General features: G+C 35.9%; 2 protein-coding genes across 5 annotated transcripts in view; one reads left to right on the top strand and one right to left on the bottom strand.

Moving 5' to 3' along the window:
- The window catches only part of LOC123865958 (uncharacterized protein KIAA0930 homolog), a 66671-nt gene that overhangs the window by 28627 nt on the left and 22420 nt on the right, over positions 1-15624 (bottom strand). For 3 of the 4 annotated variants that reach the window (XM_045907201.1, XM_045907203.1, XM_045907202.1), the window contains one exon: positions 10299-10397. In XM_045907201.1, coding sequence (XP_045763157.1) covers positions 10299-10397 — 99 coding nt within the window. Of the gene's footprint in view, positions 1-7939; positions 7959-10298; positions 10398-15624 lie in introns of those variants that run through there. The other variant, XM_045907204.1, reaches the window with a different exon arrangement.
- Positions 1-15624, top strand: part of LOC123865960 (phosphatidylcholine:ceramide cholinephosphotransferase 2-like) — a 100634-nt gene that overhangs the window by 70008 nt on the left and 15002 nt on the right. The gene's annotated exons all lie outside the window — the stretch shown is intronic.

Raw genomic sequence — 15624 nt, 5'->3', positions numbered from 1 at the left:
GGGGGCAATTTCCAATTTCTTAATTTTCCTGTAGTTTGTATGCAATTTCTAGTCTACATACCAAATTTCAGTCTTCTAGCACTTCGGGAAGTACCCTAGAATTACAGACTAGAAGTTTTGACTGTCAATAAATCTGAAACTATAAAAGCTAGACAATTGATACTCAATGCGTTTAATAAATCTGCCAAGGACATCTTATCCTGAAAATATCAGCATTCTAGCGACAGAATTTACAGATTTGCTTTTCCCATAAGAGGCGTAGAGGGGGGGCAATTTCCAATTCCTTAATTTTCCTGTAGTTTGTATGCAATTTCTAGTCTACATACCAAATTTCAGTCTTCTAGGACTTCGGGAAGTACCTTAGAGGTTTTGAGTAGAGGTTTTGATGATCATCAGTGAGGGACGAAATCGGCGTATTTTAGGTATCAATAAATCTGTAACTATAAAAGCTAGATATTTGATACTTGGTATATTTGGTAAATTTGCTGAGGACACCTTATATTGAAAATTTCAGCTTTCTAACGTCATCCAGACCGAAGTTATGACGGGTCGAAAATACGGCGAAACACTTCGAGAAAAAGGTACGTAGCGCCCCGGCCGCCGTTTGGCTCGTCTTGGCGGGGGCACTGCCGTGCCCCCTGATTAAAATTTCTAAACTGACTGCCCTGCCATATTGAATTTTTTCCCAAAAAAAATTTAGACAGTGTCACTCGGGATGCTGTAAAGACTTAACGATACCAGATCCATCCAAATCTGTTCAGGCATTTACAAGTTATGGTTTAATAAGGAAACTCACATCATACGTACATGAACCCTGAAAACATTATCTCCTTTTTTGGGGCAGTTGTGTAAAAATCGTTCATACTCAGGTATTTTACATCAGGTAGGTACTTACGTACTTTTCGTAGTACCGGCCGTGACTTTACAAAGAACAATTTTAATTAGCATACAATACTAAGAATTGGCTAAGGATTGCGGGCTTCGAAACACCGATAAATATTTTTATTTAATTACCAGATTTCTTAAGTTAGGTAGGTACTAGGTAGGTATGTTCTACAAAACAACTAATTATTTTTCCTTACAGAAATGGTTAATATTAGGTTTTCATGGCCTAAGTATATTAATAACAATGGACACGATAATTATACCTATTACGAATATCTGTAGTAACTTGTAATAAAGCAAGGCCAAAATACCTATCATACACCGTGCGTCATTTTTGACATTCTCTGGGGGCAAATCTTCCGTTATCTACATGACTGAAAGTGATTTAGAATACATGACTTACAAACAGACTTTACAATCTCACAGCACACTGGCTGACAATATGTAGGCACAACATTGGATTGGATATTTAAAAGAAATAAGTAGGTTTTCCTCAAACACAAATAGGATTCAAAGTGTAGCGTTGCGCGTGGGTGTAACCTTCAAACGATAACACAAAATTATACCTCACCTAATAAACATCTTAAAGATAAAGACCTTACCAAATTAAGATGAAGTCTAACATTGGAAGTTGAGCATCAAAAAAGCTTATTTTTTTGTATTCAGATGGCAATTCCTTGATATTATTTTAATTCTTTGAAAAATGACAATTGAACTATAAGATATGCTATCTACTCGTAAGTATATGATTATTCTTTTACAAGAATGAATTGGTACCAATATAACTAATTAATAATTTCATAAAAATATTTACTTCAAGTAATATGAGAAGAGGAGAACAATAAAAAGTACCAAATGACTTTTAGAACTTAAATTTCAAAATCTTAACAATATAGTTGTGTGCCACCGAATCAATACCTACCAACAATAGGTAAATAAATAAGTATTATTTTATCAACAGTTACAGCTTTTTATAAACCATAGACCTCGCAGCAGGCAATTCACTTTAAAGTGGGTTTTAAACAAAAAGCAAGAGACTGTCGTGAGAAATAAAGATAAATCGTCAGCCGCGAGCCGTGACATAGATGACTTGTCTTCACGGCCGGTTCACATCACGCCAGTTGCTGGTCCAATCATTTCATTCCAGCGCGAGCACTCCACTTCAAATAGGTACAATGATAACGGATGAGTTGCAACTCTCTCTATGGACTGTACACTACAAAATAAAAATTATGAAAAAATTAATTAAAGCCTTAATTTAATTCATCATCACCATCATCATGAGTTGATAAATATCCATTGAGGCCGGCAACGCATTGGCGGTTCCTCTGGTAGGTACTGCAAATATACATGGCCGGCGGTAATCACTTAACATCAGGTGACCCGCCTGCTCGTTTGCTCGCTATTATTATGCTTGCGGCGGTTTTGCGCCGCCTGGATCCAGCTTAATTTGACTGGGTGTCTAGAATTTAGTCGATCCAGGTCGCGTTGGTGGTTGGGTTTAAATTATTTCAATACAGGAAACATAACGCTGGTAGCTTCTAGCAGCGAACAGCGCCGGATTCTAGCACTGAACTGACTGGCTGATGGAGTAATGTGAACCTGCCATTAGTCAAGCAAAAAAAAAGACATCATTGTTTTATCCAGTCGTTCGACGTAATCATGAGAACTTGTAAATATCAAGTATCTTAACAAAATGTATAAAAGCAAAAGGCCAATAGATAGACTTGTTGGTTTGGAAAGTAGAGCGTAAGGAGATCGATAAATACCTACTGTATGGCTCTAGACCACAGTTCACGATTATGCATCGTCTACATTGGGATCAAAGTTAAAAATAACAACGTGTAAGGATAGATTTATGGATGGAGCTCTTAACACTTGAACACACAGAGAAAATATCAACTTTGCAGCATAGTAGATGTACACGTGTAGTCTAAGTATGAATTTGTTGTTAATTATGAAGAGTGAGTAGGTACCTATCGTACAGAGTAGTAGAAAAATAAAATAAAAAAATAATTTAACACGATATAAAAACGTAAACATTAAATGCGTATTTAGGTAGATAGATTTAGATAGAGATTTTATTTTATTTTACTTAGGTAAAATAAAATAAAAACATATTCATTATCATCGTAATAACGTTGCTAAAATAGCCACTGGGTAGTTAATTTAGTTTCAGAAAATAAAACAACGATCTTGTTCAAGATTGGCAATAGGCAGAGCGCGTATAGGCACTCGGCCTTGCAGGCTAAGCTTCACTATGATCCGCCGAGATTCATCAGCCAGGCGACACAGGCGACGGCGGCGGGCGCGCACGCAGCGCACGATGCAGGATTACAACTACGAGATTATGGCAGTAAAACACAATGACTCAATTAATTATTAATAGAACTCTGTATTGTTCATGTATTGTTTTAAGATTTTAATAATCATAATCATATTTATTTTGCAAAAATTGTGGGTAAATAACAGATATTAATAGTACAATAAATTAGACCCGAACACCACCTACTGCCGCTTACAGTGTGCAAAAATATAATGCTACTACATCCAATCTGGTCACTTATGGTGATCACTGCTTGGATGTAGGTGGGATTGGACGTGGTATATGAGCCTCTTGATAGTTAATACATATATCCTGAAGTAATTTCATTGAAGGAAATCTTTATGAACTACATAAGGTACATAAAGTTCATATCAGGGGGCACGGCAGTGCCCCCGCCAAGACGAGCCAAACGGCGGCCGGGGCGCTACGTACCTTTTTCTCAAAGTGTTTCGCCGTATTTTCGACCCGTCATAACTTGGTCTACTACATCTTAGTAAAAAAAAATACGGCTTGGCCGTTTACAGTTCGTGGATTTTTTTATCTGAAATGACATATAAGCCCGGAATAGCTTCTGCGACCATCACGAAGTACAATACAAATTAGTAATTGTCGAACAAACTATTCCTTATGACCTTAAAATATGTTATGTCATGTAATAGTTTTACGAACATTAAACGGCCAAGCCGTACTTTTTTAACCAAGACGTAGGGTTTGTAGAATCAGAGCTTGTAAATAGAGTGATTTGTTATTTATTGTTATAAATGTGATATAATCAAGAGCATTTAAGAGCTATATTACTTTGGACTTGGGATAGGTCCCATGGCCAGCACAAATCTAAGCTCAGCTAGGGGCTTGGCTCTATTGGAGATCTCATAACATTTTAACAGTGAAAACATTATGAGCTTGTGAGTCTTGGCTACTTTTTTACATGAAATGTTTTTGGTGGGTTATTATATACTGCTTTCAGTTTAGACTATGGTTACGTGTATAATAAAATTAAACAGCCGAGATTCCTAGAATGAGTGTTATAAAATATCACCAAATAGAGCTAATGACAATTTGATTTTCGAAAGTCAATATAAAATTTATTTATATGATGACTATCAGTTAGTAAACGTTGACTTTGCAAACAAGTTGATGACGGGCGCTATTTTAATATAGGAGCAGCGCACTTGTCTAGAAGATTCTCTTGATCTAACGTAATTTTAATTTAATCTAACTGCTTTCAAGAGTGAGTATAGGCATGTGCCTGTACTCTCTTGAAAGCACTTAGATTAAAATATTTTGTATCGACATTAATACAGAGAGGTTCTAAAGTAATTTTCGTAGAGTGTATACATTTGTGTTTGTTTTAGCCGTGTTGAACTTGTGAAATATTTTTTCATTAGCGGGATTGCACGCAAGTGCTTAATTAGGGCGCTGGAGCCTCTCCAAGCGGCAGCCACCCCGCGCGTGGAACTGGGGCAACGCTACTGCCATACTTACTGACTGTAGTATACTAACTAATTTGTGACTAGTGTCGTGCTAGTGTCTAAATGAAGCTACAACGTCACTTCAGTTCAAAGCGCATTGATAATAAATAATGAATCATACACGCTCAAAATATAATGAGACATGGAGCAGACCAAAGCAAAATACCTCATCTCTTACGCAACATATACCTACCTAACTGAGGAATGACACATACGCTGAAATACACTGAAATTACTGTTCAATTAGAAGCTAGTTTGTCTTTATTTACTTTCATAGATTCATACAAAAAGAATAGGTGTCACAAAATATAATATCGGCTTAGAAGAAATTTGATTAGGTACTACATAATATTATGTATCTATGTATACTTTGAACATTTCAACGGAGGAAGCCCAAAACAGTATTTTTTTTAAATTTTGTCTATCTGTCTGTCTGTCTGTGCGTGTTTAGAACTTATTCTTTAAATCCCCATGTTTCCCACGGGATCACACAACGAGGCTCGTTATATTTTCCGTACACATCGCTCAACGTAGTTTGCCGGGAGTTTACTGATATTATCCAGCATCTTGTATTTGTAGAAGAGGATTCATACTGAGAGGTGTATGTTGACTATCATCAGGTGATTATGATTGCAAAGCAAACAAAGGCTTGCATTCTCCGCGCAGTGAGTTGTGACCGTGGTTGTGAGCAGTGAGCAGACCGTCGACGCACATGGACGGACACGTGACTTCGCATCAGTCAGCGCGGCTCTCTTCACTGCGTCGACTGCGTTCCAGTCTCGAGAACATTATCTACAAGTATTCTATAGTACGCTACAGGCGCAGGTCGAGATGGGGACCGGACGGCCCGCACAGCGCCGCGCTAACCCGGTGAGGGATAGCACAGGTGACGTGCGGGAGTGCGTCTCCCCGCCTCATACCCCGATTGCCTTTTCGACTTGTCGCGTACTATACGATGCATTTTACCTATTTTTAGCACCCGACGCAAAGAGAAGGGCGTTATAAAAACATGTGTGTCTGTGTGTCTGTCTGTGGCATCGCAGTGCTCAAACGGATGGACCAATTTGAATGTGGTTTCTTTTATTCCAAAGCCTTTTTAATCGAAATGGTTCATAGGTATGTTTGATGAAATCAGTTCATGCAGATGAAAAAAGTTTGAGAATTATAAGCTGTTTTCTCAGGTGTAGGGATCTCAGTCATCCAGTTGATTTTATATTACTTGCACTTATCATATCTCGGATCTCGACTCGATCTCGACTACAATGCAATATTATGGTAACCTTGACCTATCGAGGATGATTTAAATTGTTAATTCATGAAATAAGGAAAACACCACCATCTTCGAAATAGGTAGGTAGGTATACTTAATGTAAATAATTACCATAATGTTAGTAAGTATAATAGTTTGACGAATCCAAATTGGACTGTGTTGTTTCAAATACAATAATTAGATAATTCTTGCAAATTGAACTGCAAACATTACCAAATGGCACGAATACTGACAAAACTAATGACACATGAATGTAAATGAGCACTAATGACTAACGATCATTATATGTACCTACAGAAACAAGTATTCATAACAGCTAACTTCAACACTGCTGGACAAAATATACACGAAGCTATTGTTTCAATGCACAGGCCTGAAACAATCTGCGCACTTCTAGAGTCGAGCAAAAGTAGACTTTATGCGGCGAAAAATAAAATCTCAATTGACTGCACAAAACACGTAGTTATGTATTGTTAATAATGTCAATCATATCCTACTAGTAGTTCTAGTTATTTGTGGACTCTGCTGCGGACAGAAATATGGATAGGATTTAAAAAGTAATTCTTTTCATATCAATGTCTATTTGCTGTTGATATGTTGACAGTGTTGAGAATCGAAACGCAACATAGAAGCTATCACACTACATTCTACAAGATAACAAAATACATTAACTTAGATTTAGCCTTTTAGGAGACGAATATGTGGGAAGCTCCGACATAATTCTAGAAACGTCGGTATCACATTACATCGAGCGGTGATGTAATAAGTTAGGAGGTGAAGAAATAACAAACAACCTGTCGCGTACTACATAATCACAATTATGAACTACCTAACCTACTAGGTACTAGCATAAAAACAAAAAGAATGAAGATTTGATATAAAGTTAGCCTAAAATATTTCCTAATTCCTAATTTTGGTCTCCAAAAGTGCTACCTAGAAGGTTTATAATAATCGAAGTTTTTAAAAATGTAAACAGGTTTGAACAACAGTCGGTAAACCGGCAAAAAGCGCCAAGGGCGCGCGAGCGGTGCGAGGCGGCGCGGGTGCGCGTGCACCGACATACATGCCCATTATCAAATTCCGTACACAAACACGACGGCCCACAACTAAACCAGAAACTACCAATGTGGCTGCTCATTTCGTTTTTCCCAATCTCATGCTCTAAAGTCTAAACTAAATTAACAAGTCTAAACTATAATATTTCAGCGTTTATTATATGAACTTAGAGCCAGGGCAGGCGACGCTTGTACTCGGAACTCGGTCAAGTTCGTCCACCTTCACAGATTACATACAATTTGCTTCAACTAAACACTGTCACACTGCTAAGTAAACGGACAACTTAAACACAAGTAGACAAAGATTCGTCTGACATACTCGTACCTTGATATCAAAATGAAAGAAAGAAAATGTGGTAAAGAAATGTTTAGTTTTATGACTTTAGATGCAACTAAACTAAACAACTACATTAACTAAAGTATGCTTGATTACATATTTTACATTACAAAGTGGTTTTTGTACAAAATTCGCGAACATGTCATAAATGCAAGCCATGCAAGCGATCGCCTCTGTCGACATAACAGCTTTGTTTCGGATGACCGTGAGTTGCAACCGAGTTAGTGAGCGGCAAAACTTTACAAAATAAGATCGCAGGTAAAGAAATAGGGATACGTCAAAGATGGGGGGTGAAATTGCTGCCATAGCCGGGAACAAAAAAGGCTATAGAAAGGAAGCGGATGTGGGGCTTTTGCAAAGAGCATACGACTCGAGGCATACCAGACACAGAACTTCTATTGACTATAGTTATACATATTACATATAAAAGGGGGCAGTTGGGTAAAACATTTTCATGCCTGCATTTTCAAACGTATCAGTAGAAAAATTAAAAGAAAACAAAGGTAATAGGTAAGGCGTTCTTAATTTGTTAGTATTATGGCTTCGTAGAAAATCGTTCGACATTCAAGTGGAGCGATTGTAATCTAATTAAACCTGTGGAACCTCCTTGCTAACCGGCGACCGGCCTCCGTTGCGACTGCGAGCCAAGTAATTAGAGTCATTAGTGAGGACACGTAATGGAAATGAATTTAGGAAATGGTTTAAGTATTTTTAGCCGAGTTCAAATGCGATGCATACCTTCGGACTGGAGTAGTTATCGAAAAAATTCCAACCATTCTTTATGATCATTTCTTTGTTATTATTATTTTTTTAGTAAAAATAACGAGCAGGCAGCAGCCTGTAATATCTATGTAGTCTATCCACCAAGTGGTGAGCCTTCTAACGCTGCGATTTCCGGAGCGAAGTCGCCATTCTAGCACCTCGGGCCCCAATGTGACAACGTCTATCGGTATTTCGAACTATGTGCCCTACCCATTGCCACTCCAGCGTCGGAACCCGCTGACTTATGTCGGTTACTCTGGTTCTCCTACGGATCTCCTCATTTCTCATTAAATCACGTAGACTGTAGAGGAACTCCGAGCATAGGTCTCTCCATCGCTCGTTGAAAGCCTATGAGGCCCATATTATAGCGACCATGTTTCGGATCAATAGGTGCTCTAGGTTCATCACTAGGAACACGCACGGTTCCAAGATCTCAACATCAAACGGGTCGCTCGGAGCTGTTCGATTCGGATGGCACAACACCGTAGACGTGCAGTGTGTCAGTCCCTACAGCAGTGGCCGTCTATCGGTCGACTACCATGATGATACTATCTAAGTATAAACACTAATGGTGTTTTCAGTATTATTGTAATCAAATGATGATTGTTATTGTTTGTCATGTTAACACGATGCCGCTCGGTCCGTCGGAAGTTCAATTGATGACGGAATGCGGTCAACTATTTCGGGCACAAGCCATATATCTGTGGGAGTCCGACGCTAACACTGCTGCACTTGCCGTGTGCAGCTACGAGTACTATTCACAGTTGACAAGTCTACGGAAACGGAGGACTCCCCACTTGGTGGACATGCTTAGAATATACTACATACGTATTATGAAATTGATAGATTCAAAATCGGGCCAACAAAGTTAGATCGTAATAATCTAACGACAGAAATAATAAGGTTTGACCATAATTACATGCAGATATAGCCGAGGGCAACGGTAAGTAATTAGAAAAAGGAACAGTATCCACAATACAAGTCGTTTTGAAGATGCAAAAGAAAACCCAAAAATATCGAAGACTTCCAACACGTTTTTGCTCAACGACTATTGTATCGGTGCACCGCACTACTTTCATTGACAGCAATCACTCTCACTCGACACGTAGAAATAAATATAGTAGGTAATCTCTTTAGCGGTTGCCACTAGAAATAATTCCTGACTGAAATCTGGCGTTTTAAAATGACTATATTATCAATATTACAGTAAACATACATACCAGTTGATATACATATCAGTGTGTGTTATATAATGTAGTGAATGTAGGTATATTGTAAGTGTTCCTTATTATCAAATAAATAAATAAACTTTATTTAATGCACTGTCTCATTCTCTATTGGACATAGTAGCCTTTTTCCATTTATAGGGATTGATTCAGATTTTTTTTTAATAACAAGAAGTTAGGGTTGGGTAAAATGGCGACAAGTGTCAGGTGTTACATTAACCTTCAAATGTCCATCATTAAACCTAAAGAAAAAAATGTACAAAATATCGTTAGATGTATGTGGAAGAACAAAAGAGGAAAGGAAGACCAAAGAAAGGATGAATGTATTACTTGAAACAGCATATGCATGTAAAAGGAGTGCATAATGCGTTGACGGATGACAGAAGCGAATAGTACAAGATTTGATTTGTGCCGACCACGTCCGTGGGATAAGGACAGGAAGAAGATTTTTTAAGATTTTCTAAAGTGGTCAAATTACATAGGTACATACTATACTTTTTCAAATTAATTCGAGTCAATTTTCAATTGTTCACAGCCCACAGTCCAATTTTCCACAGTCCACTGTGGTCCGATTCATAGATTTTTAACTGTACGGTTTAGGTAAGACAACTTTGTTGAGTTATCAGAAAGCAGAAATTAAATAGTGATTAAAAACTGGATAATAGACCATTAAATACTCATTCATAATGACAACATGGTGATATTATTAGGTATAATGATTCAGATAATTGTAACTATTACTATTATAGCTAACAAATGAGAGAGGTACTATCGGGTGCCCGTTACAGGTGCGTTGCAATTTGCGCGTCACCTCACACCTGATATAGGTACCTACCCGTAGTTGCGTTATATCGATTCAAATCAAACCAGCATTAGGTATTGGCCACACAGGAAGAAAGACTCCTGATTTGTTGTTATAGCGGTAATAGAAATATACACTGTGTGACAGTTTTGGGTGTATTTACCTCGTCGAAGTTGTCGACCATGAAGCAGATGTGGGGGTAGGTCATCTCTTCGCCCTCGCCCTTGGTGTCCATCTTGCGGCGGCTGGGGGACGCGTACACCTGCGCAACAAATACAGCTCTTCACACGGGTCACATGACGAACACTTACATACTTAATACACATTTACTCGTTTTAATAATGATCAATTCTATTAAAAATCAACAACTCAATTACATCAAAAATTATCTGAAACATATCAACATCAGCTCAGCTTCAAACCGCCCAGTGTTCAAATCAATTACTTTATATCCAACAAATTGATCGGCTCAAACTAGCGCTGAAACTATTTTTCCTTGGATTTAGCGATCAGGCGAGGTGCGAGAAAGCGAATCGATTACGTCATTAAAGTACCTACTTATTTGGCTGTGCTACTTTTACAGTTTACACAATGAATGCAAGGGGTTAGATAATGTCCTTAACATCCCGGCACACTGAGGTTAGGACCTATGTGTAGCTAACAATAATGAGCCTCGTAGAGTGATAGGTACCCGTGGACGGTATTATGAGGACTTAAAGAATTTGTTTAAACTCTAATATGACAACCACATAGACAACCCTGCAAACAGCTGATCGCAGAAATGAACTTATAAAAACTTCTGTGGTCTTGAAGGGCCGTTTGAATGTTTTGTCAAGGAGCAGAGACGACGAAAGAATCTACATGGAAATAAAACTTATTTACATATATTTTGTAATGTTAAATGATTTATAAAGCACGCTGTATAAAATCCACCGTGGGTGTTAAAATACAGCGATACAGTTACTAATAGCGTCGATATTGTTTACGATTTTCTTTTGAAGCTAAACATTATTCGTTCCTTCGTTCTTTTATATGTATAAAATGCAACGTTAAGTAAAATGAAAACCGGTCAAGCGCGAGTCGGATTCGCATACAAAGGGTTCCTTAGTTCCTTACCAGTTACCACCGGACAAGGAATTACACTTTTTTTTCAAAGCAGTAATTTTGTTTTTTTTTTATTATTTGTTGTTACAGCGGCTATGAAATAAGTACATACTGTTGGCAACACCTCGTTCTCACGTTCTGTGTTGCTTGGTGTTGGTGGTTATGCTGTGGTCGTGACGTCAGAGCCCCTCCATCGAGACGAAAAAGATGGCGCTAGGGCGAGGACGTGGCGTGGAACGACAAGCTTGAGTTGCTGTTTGCGCTCCGACCGATTTACATTGCATTATACGGGTTGATTTTACTATCTGAGAGTTTAATTGTTAACATCAGAAGTGTGTAGTAACTTACGCTTTGAGGAAAAATCGGTCGAAACGCAAACGTACTTTTCCACCTAGAGGTCTTCAAGTGCCAGGACACCGTCGGCCGCGATGGAAACGTAATAAGGTATCTCGTAAAGATACCGAAACTGTGAGTACTTTGAATAATTATTAAAGATTAAGTGAATATGGTTTAAATTACTAAATCGTATTCTCAAACTTTTGTATAGTCAGGTGAGATAATTCGTTACTAAACTAAGTTGAAGGTATCAGCTAAAAGTCTGGCACAATTTAATATTGCGTACAGTCTATAAGTGGTCCTCGTGGGAATAGTGATCGGTAAACGAAATTGTCTTTTAGTTCCAAATTCAAAGGAATATGTTTTTTAAAATGGTTAACTTTTAGTTTGTTCGAATTTTATTTTGGAACTAAATGTTAAATTCACGTTTGTCTCAACTTTTTTTCGAACAAAATATTATTTAAATTATAGTGGGTCAATTATTATAGTAGCATCAGTAATATACGTCCTTAGAAGATAATAATTTAAAAACGTGTGACGATTGAGCTAGTTATTTACATAGAAGTTTTTATAATAAAAATATTAAACATGTGGGTAGTATACGTGACGAACAAGTTAAAATGTTATAGTGGTAGTGGTAAAAGTAATCGAAGAATGTCTTAGGTGAAATGTTAGCTCAGATATAAATCATGATAACCAATCCCGAACTCGTATACTGAAATGAAATGAAATTTATTTATTTGCTGAATATCAGTTGTTGAGTTCAAAATTATAACTAAGTAGCGACCTTCATATTCTACTTCATAAGCATGCAAATATTTAATACTCATCAGGAATAATCCGTACAAATAATCCTGATGAGACCAAAAAGTGAATTAATTTCTATGGTAACATGTCTCTTAATTAAATGTCAATATTAATGTTATAATAATAAGTTATTATATTAATTGTAAGTAAATTTTACATAATATATGGGGTTAAAAAGTGTATATTTTTGATACATGTCACGAGGCGTTTATGGATACCGGAAGTAGTTGTCCGCGCATATCAAAATCGTTAGTAAAGGGATTTCAGTTTAAAAACATTTATTTATCAATAAAGAGCATAACAGTCTTTTAGATATCAGGAATTACAGCTATTTACATTTACAATGGTAGGTACTTACGCACATGATATCAAGTATCCATTTTAGTACTTCATATTATCTACATTGAATAATTGTGTGGGTAAGTAATAACATCCATACGTTTATAATACTAGTTTTTAGGGAAGTTTTCGTAATTGTTCTTCTTTTAAAGCATAATTGGGAGTGTATATATCCTGTTATTATTTTCCTGATAGGAATACAAGTTTGGAGCGCATACGAGTGACTTATATTTAGAATTTTCGTATCTTTATAGAGGTAATTCTTTATTCTTTCTTTATTTGCATTCATGTCTTACATCATAAATAAAAAAATATCATAATATTACAACATGAAGCCCCGTTGGGGCGTTGCAAAGTAAAACATATGTAAATAATCAAAGGTAATATTACAATTCTTATGAAATATGAAATATGAATAGCAAAAATTATGAATTAATTATATGGTCATTAAATAAAAATAAAATAAAAAGGTCACATATAAATAAAGATTATGGGAGTTTTCAAATTATGTCCTATTATAACTAATCAGACTTTAAAAAAAGTACTTACAAATAAAAAGTGGTTAACAAAGTTATTACAATCTTCTTATATCATATTATCATATTATTGAGGTATATTCATTCAATAGTTCATGCACACTGTAGTAACATTTTTGGATTAGCCATTTTTTTTAGTTTTGTTTAAATAATGTTTCTTTTGTTTTATCTATTATTATTGCTATACAGGTTATTTAAATCAGTAAATATTTAAAAAAGAGCCTTTGTTGCAGTTTTAAATAAGTACTGTACAGGTTTACCTTAGTGCTACCTAAGTAAATAATTAATTAGATAGATAATAACTTTAAATTATTACAGTAAAGATTATTTACATATGAAGTTTAAGTTTTATTTTTTATATTCTGCGTGCTCATCGACATAGGCATCCCCTTTTCGATATACTATTCAATATACAATAGAATAGAATAGACTAGACTAGAATAGAATATGATATAATAATTCAAGTAAACTTTTACAAATGCTTTTGAATCGTCAAAATAATTTACCATGCATTACAATATGATGTTTGACTAGATCGTTATAATATTAGGGCGTACTTTTGGCATACAAGATGAATAATTTTACGTAAGGTTTCTATTAAAAGATAAAGCTGAATTTTTTTGTTGATACAAGGGTTTTTAGCAGAATTACAAAAGGGTAATAAAAAAAAAAATGTGTTAACATTCCTTTTGATTCAATTGCGTTAAGCGAATTTATTTTCACGTTATAGGTATGTACCTATTGGGTACTAGGGAGTAATAACTTGCTTGGACGGAATGTAACAGAGTGATCCGATTTGGTTTATCCCCGAGAAAAGTAATGTAGTAGTAGTAGACTCGTATACACATTGACCTCTGAAAGCATTTTAGCTATTTTTTGTCCATCCAAACAGAGAACCGTTTTGTATACATGTACAAGTCGATTAGATTGAACTAGAACGAAGGTAAAAGGATTGTACATTATATTTTAATAAAATAGACACAGACAGACTAGTAACGATGAAAGTAATATTTCTCTTCAGAGTTAGAACTATTGCCTGTAGTCTGTTCAATTCAAAAATTTGTTGCATTTGATGTGTACCTGCTTCAAAAACAAATAATAATTACGGATTGTGGTGTGTATAGTATGATAATGAAGCTTTATTTAGTTTGTAAAGTCATAGTATATCATTAATAATGCAAATTAGAATAATATTTAAAAAAAAAAATAACTATGATTTATGTTGGTAGTTAATACCTAATATTACAAATTTGGGTAAAAGCTTCACATTTGCGTTGAACAAAGAAATATTCTTGTCCGGATAGCTAAGTGGGTATTATTAACTTGAGAGGGTAGACAAATGCAACATTTTTATGCTCTCAGCTGCAATTCTGTGCTATAATCAGGACAGGCCGAAAATAATAAAGAGTGACAGTAAGAGTATATTGTGCGAATAGAAATATTCGATAGCATACAGTGGCAGTAGATGAATTCCCTGCGTGAATGGACAGATGAATGAGTTAAAAAGAAAGTCTTGGTTTTGGCAGTGGCATGCATCGGTGTCGCTCATAATCCATGACTCTCTGTTTATCATTTTTAATTAACCTAATAATTATTTGAGATAGCGTAATTAATATTTGCATATATGGAATATGAAATACCAATTATTATTATTGTTTGATACTAGAGCAATTCATGAATTAAAATAGTTTGTGGGTTATAAGATTATATTTGGTGACCAACCCTCGTAATTAATAATGCAGTGAACTAGTGAAATCATTAATATAATTGCAGTTAAGATATTGATTAGTTTAAAAAGTGATAGTTTTAGTATGATAATAATTATTTAAAGTTAACTTTGATAGCACCAGCTTTACAATCAAATGATCCGTTTATAATAATAAATCATTGATAGTTAAAATAAAATGGATGAGATCAAATATGATTGTATGCACCGGTGATCCCTTGCGTGGATGCGCGGTAGATAAAGATAGTGTGGTGATTGCATACGTGGATGAATAGTGTCGGAGCACTGTGTGGGTGCACGATGCTATGGCATTGAGTATGTGTTCAGAATTTAGTAAAGAATTTTGAGATTTAGTAAAGAGGTATGATCTGATTTTAATCGTGAGTGCTAATGCATTGCTTCTTTAAAGAATATTCATGGAGTATTAAAAACCGTGTTGGCAAGGCTACCTTGTGTATTATGTTGAGTAATCTATTTAAAATTAAGTATGTATAGCAACATAATTGATACAGCGAGCCGTGATAAAATTTTGGAAGATTAATTAGTTGGAATATTGCACCATGGATATAAGATATCACACTGGGATACGAAGCTTGAACTTTGATAAAATATTCGAAAGATAATTGGGAATATTGTACCAT

Source organism: Maniola jurtina, chromosome 6 (genome assembly GCF_905333055.1).
Source record: "Maniola jurtina chromosome 6, ilManJurt1.1, whole genome shotgun sequence".
Taxonomy (NCBI): domain Eukaryota; kingdom Metazoa; phylum Arthropoda; class Insecta; order Lepidoptera; family Nymphalidae; genus Maniola; species Maniola jurtina.
Note: the sequence above shows the minus strand (reverse complement) of the source record. Positions and strands in the feature narration are given on the sequence as shown.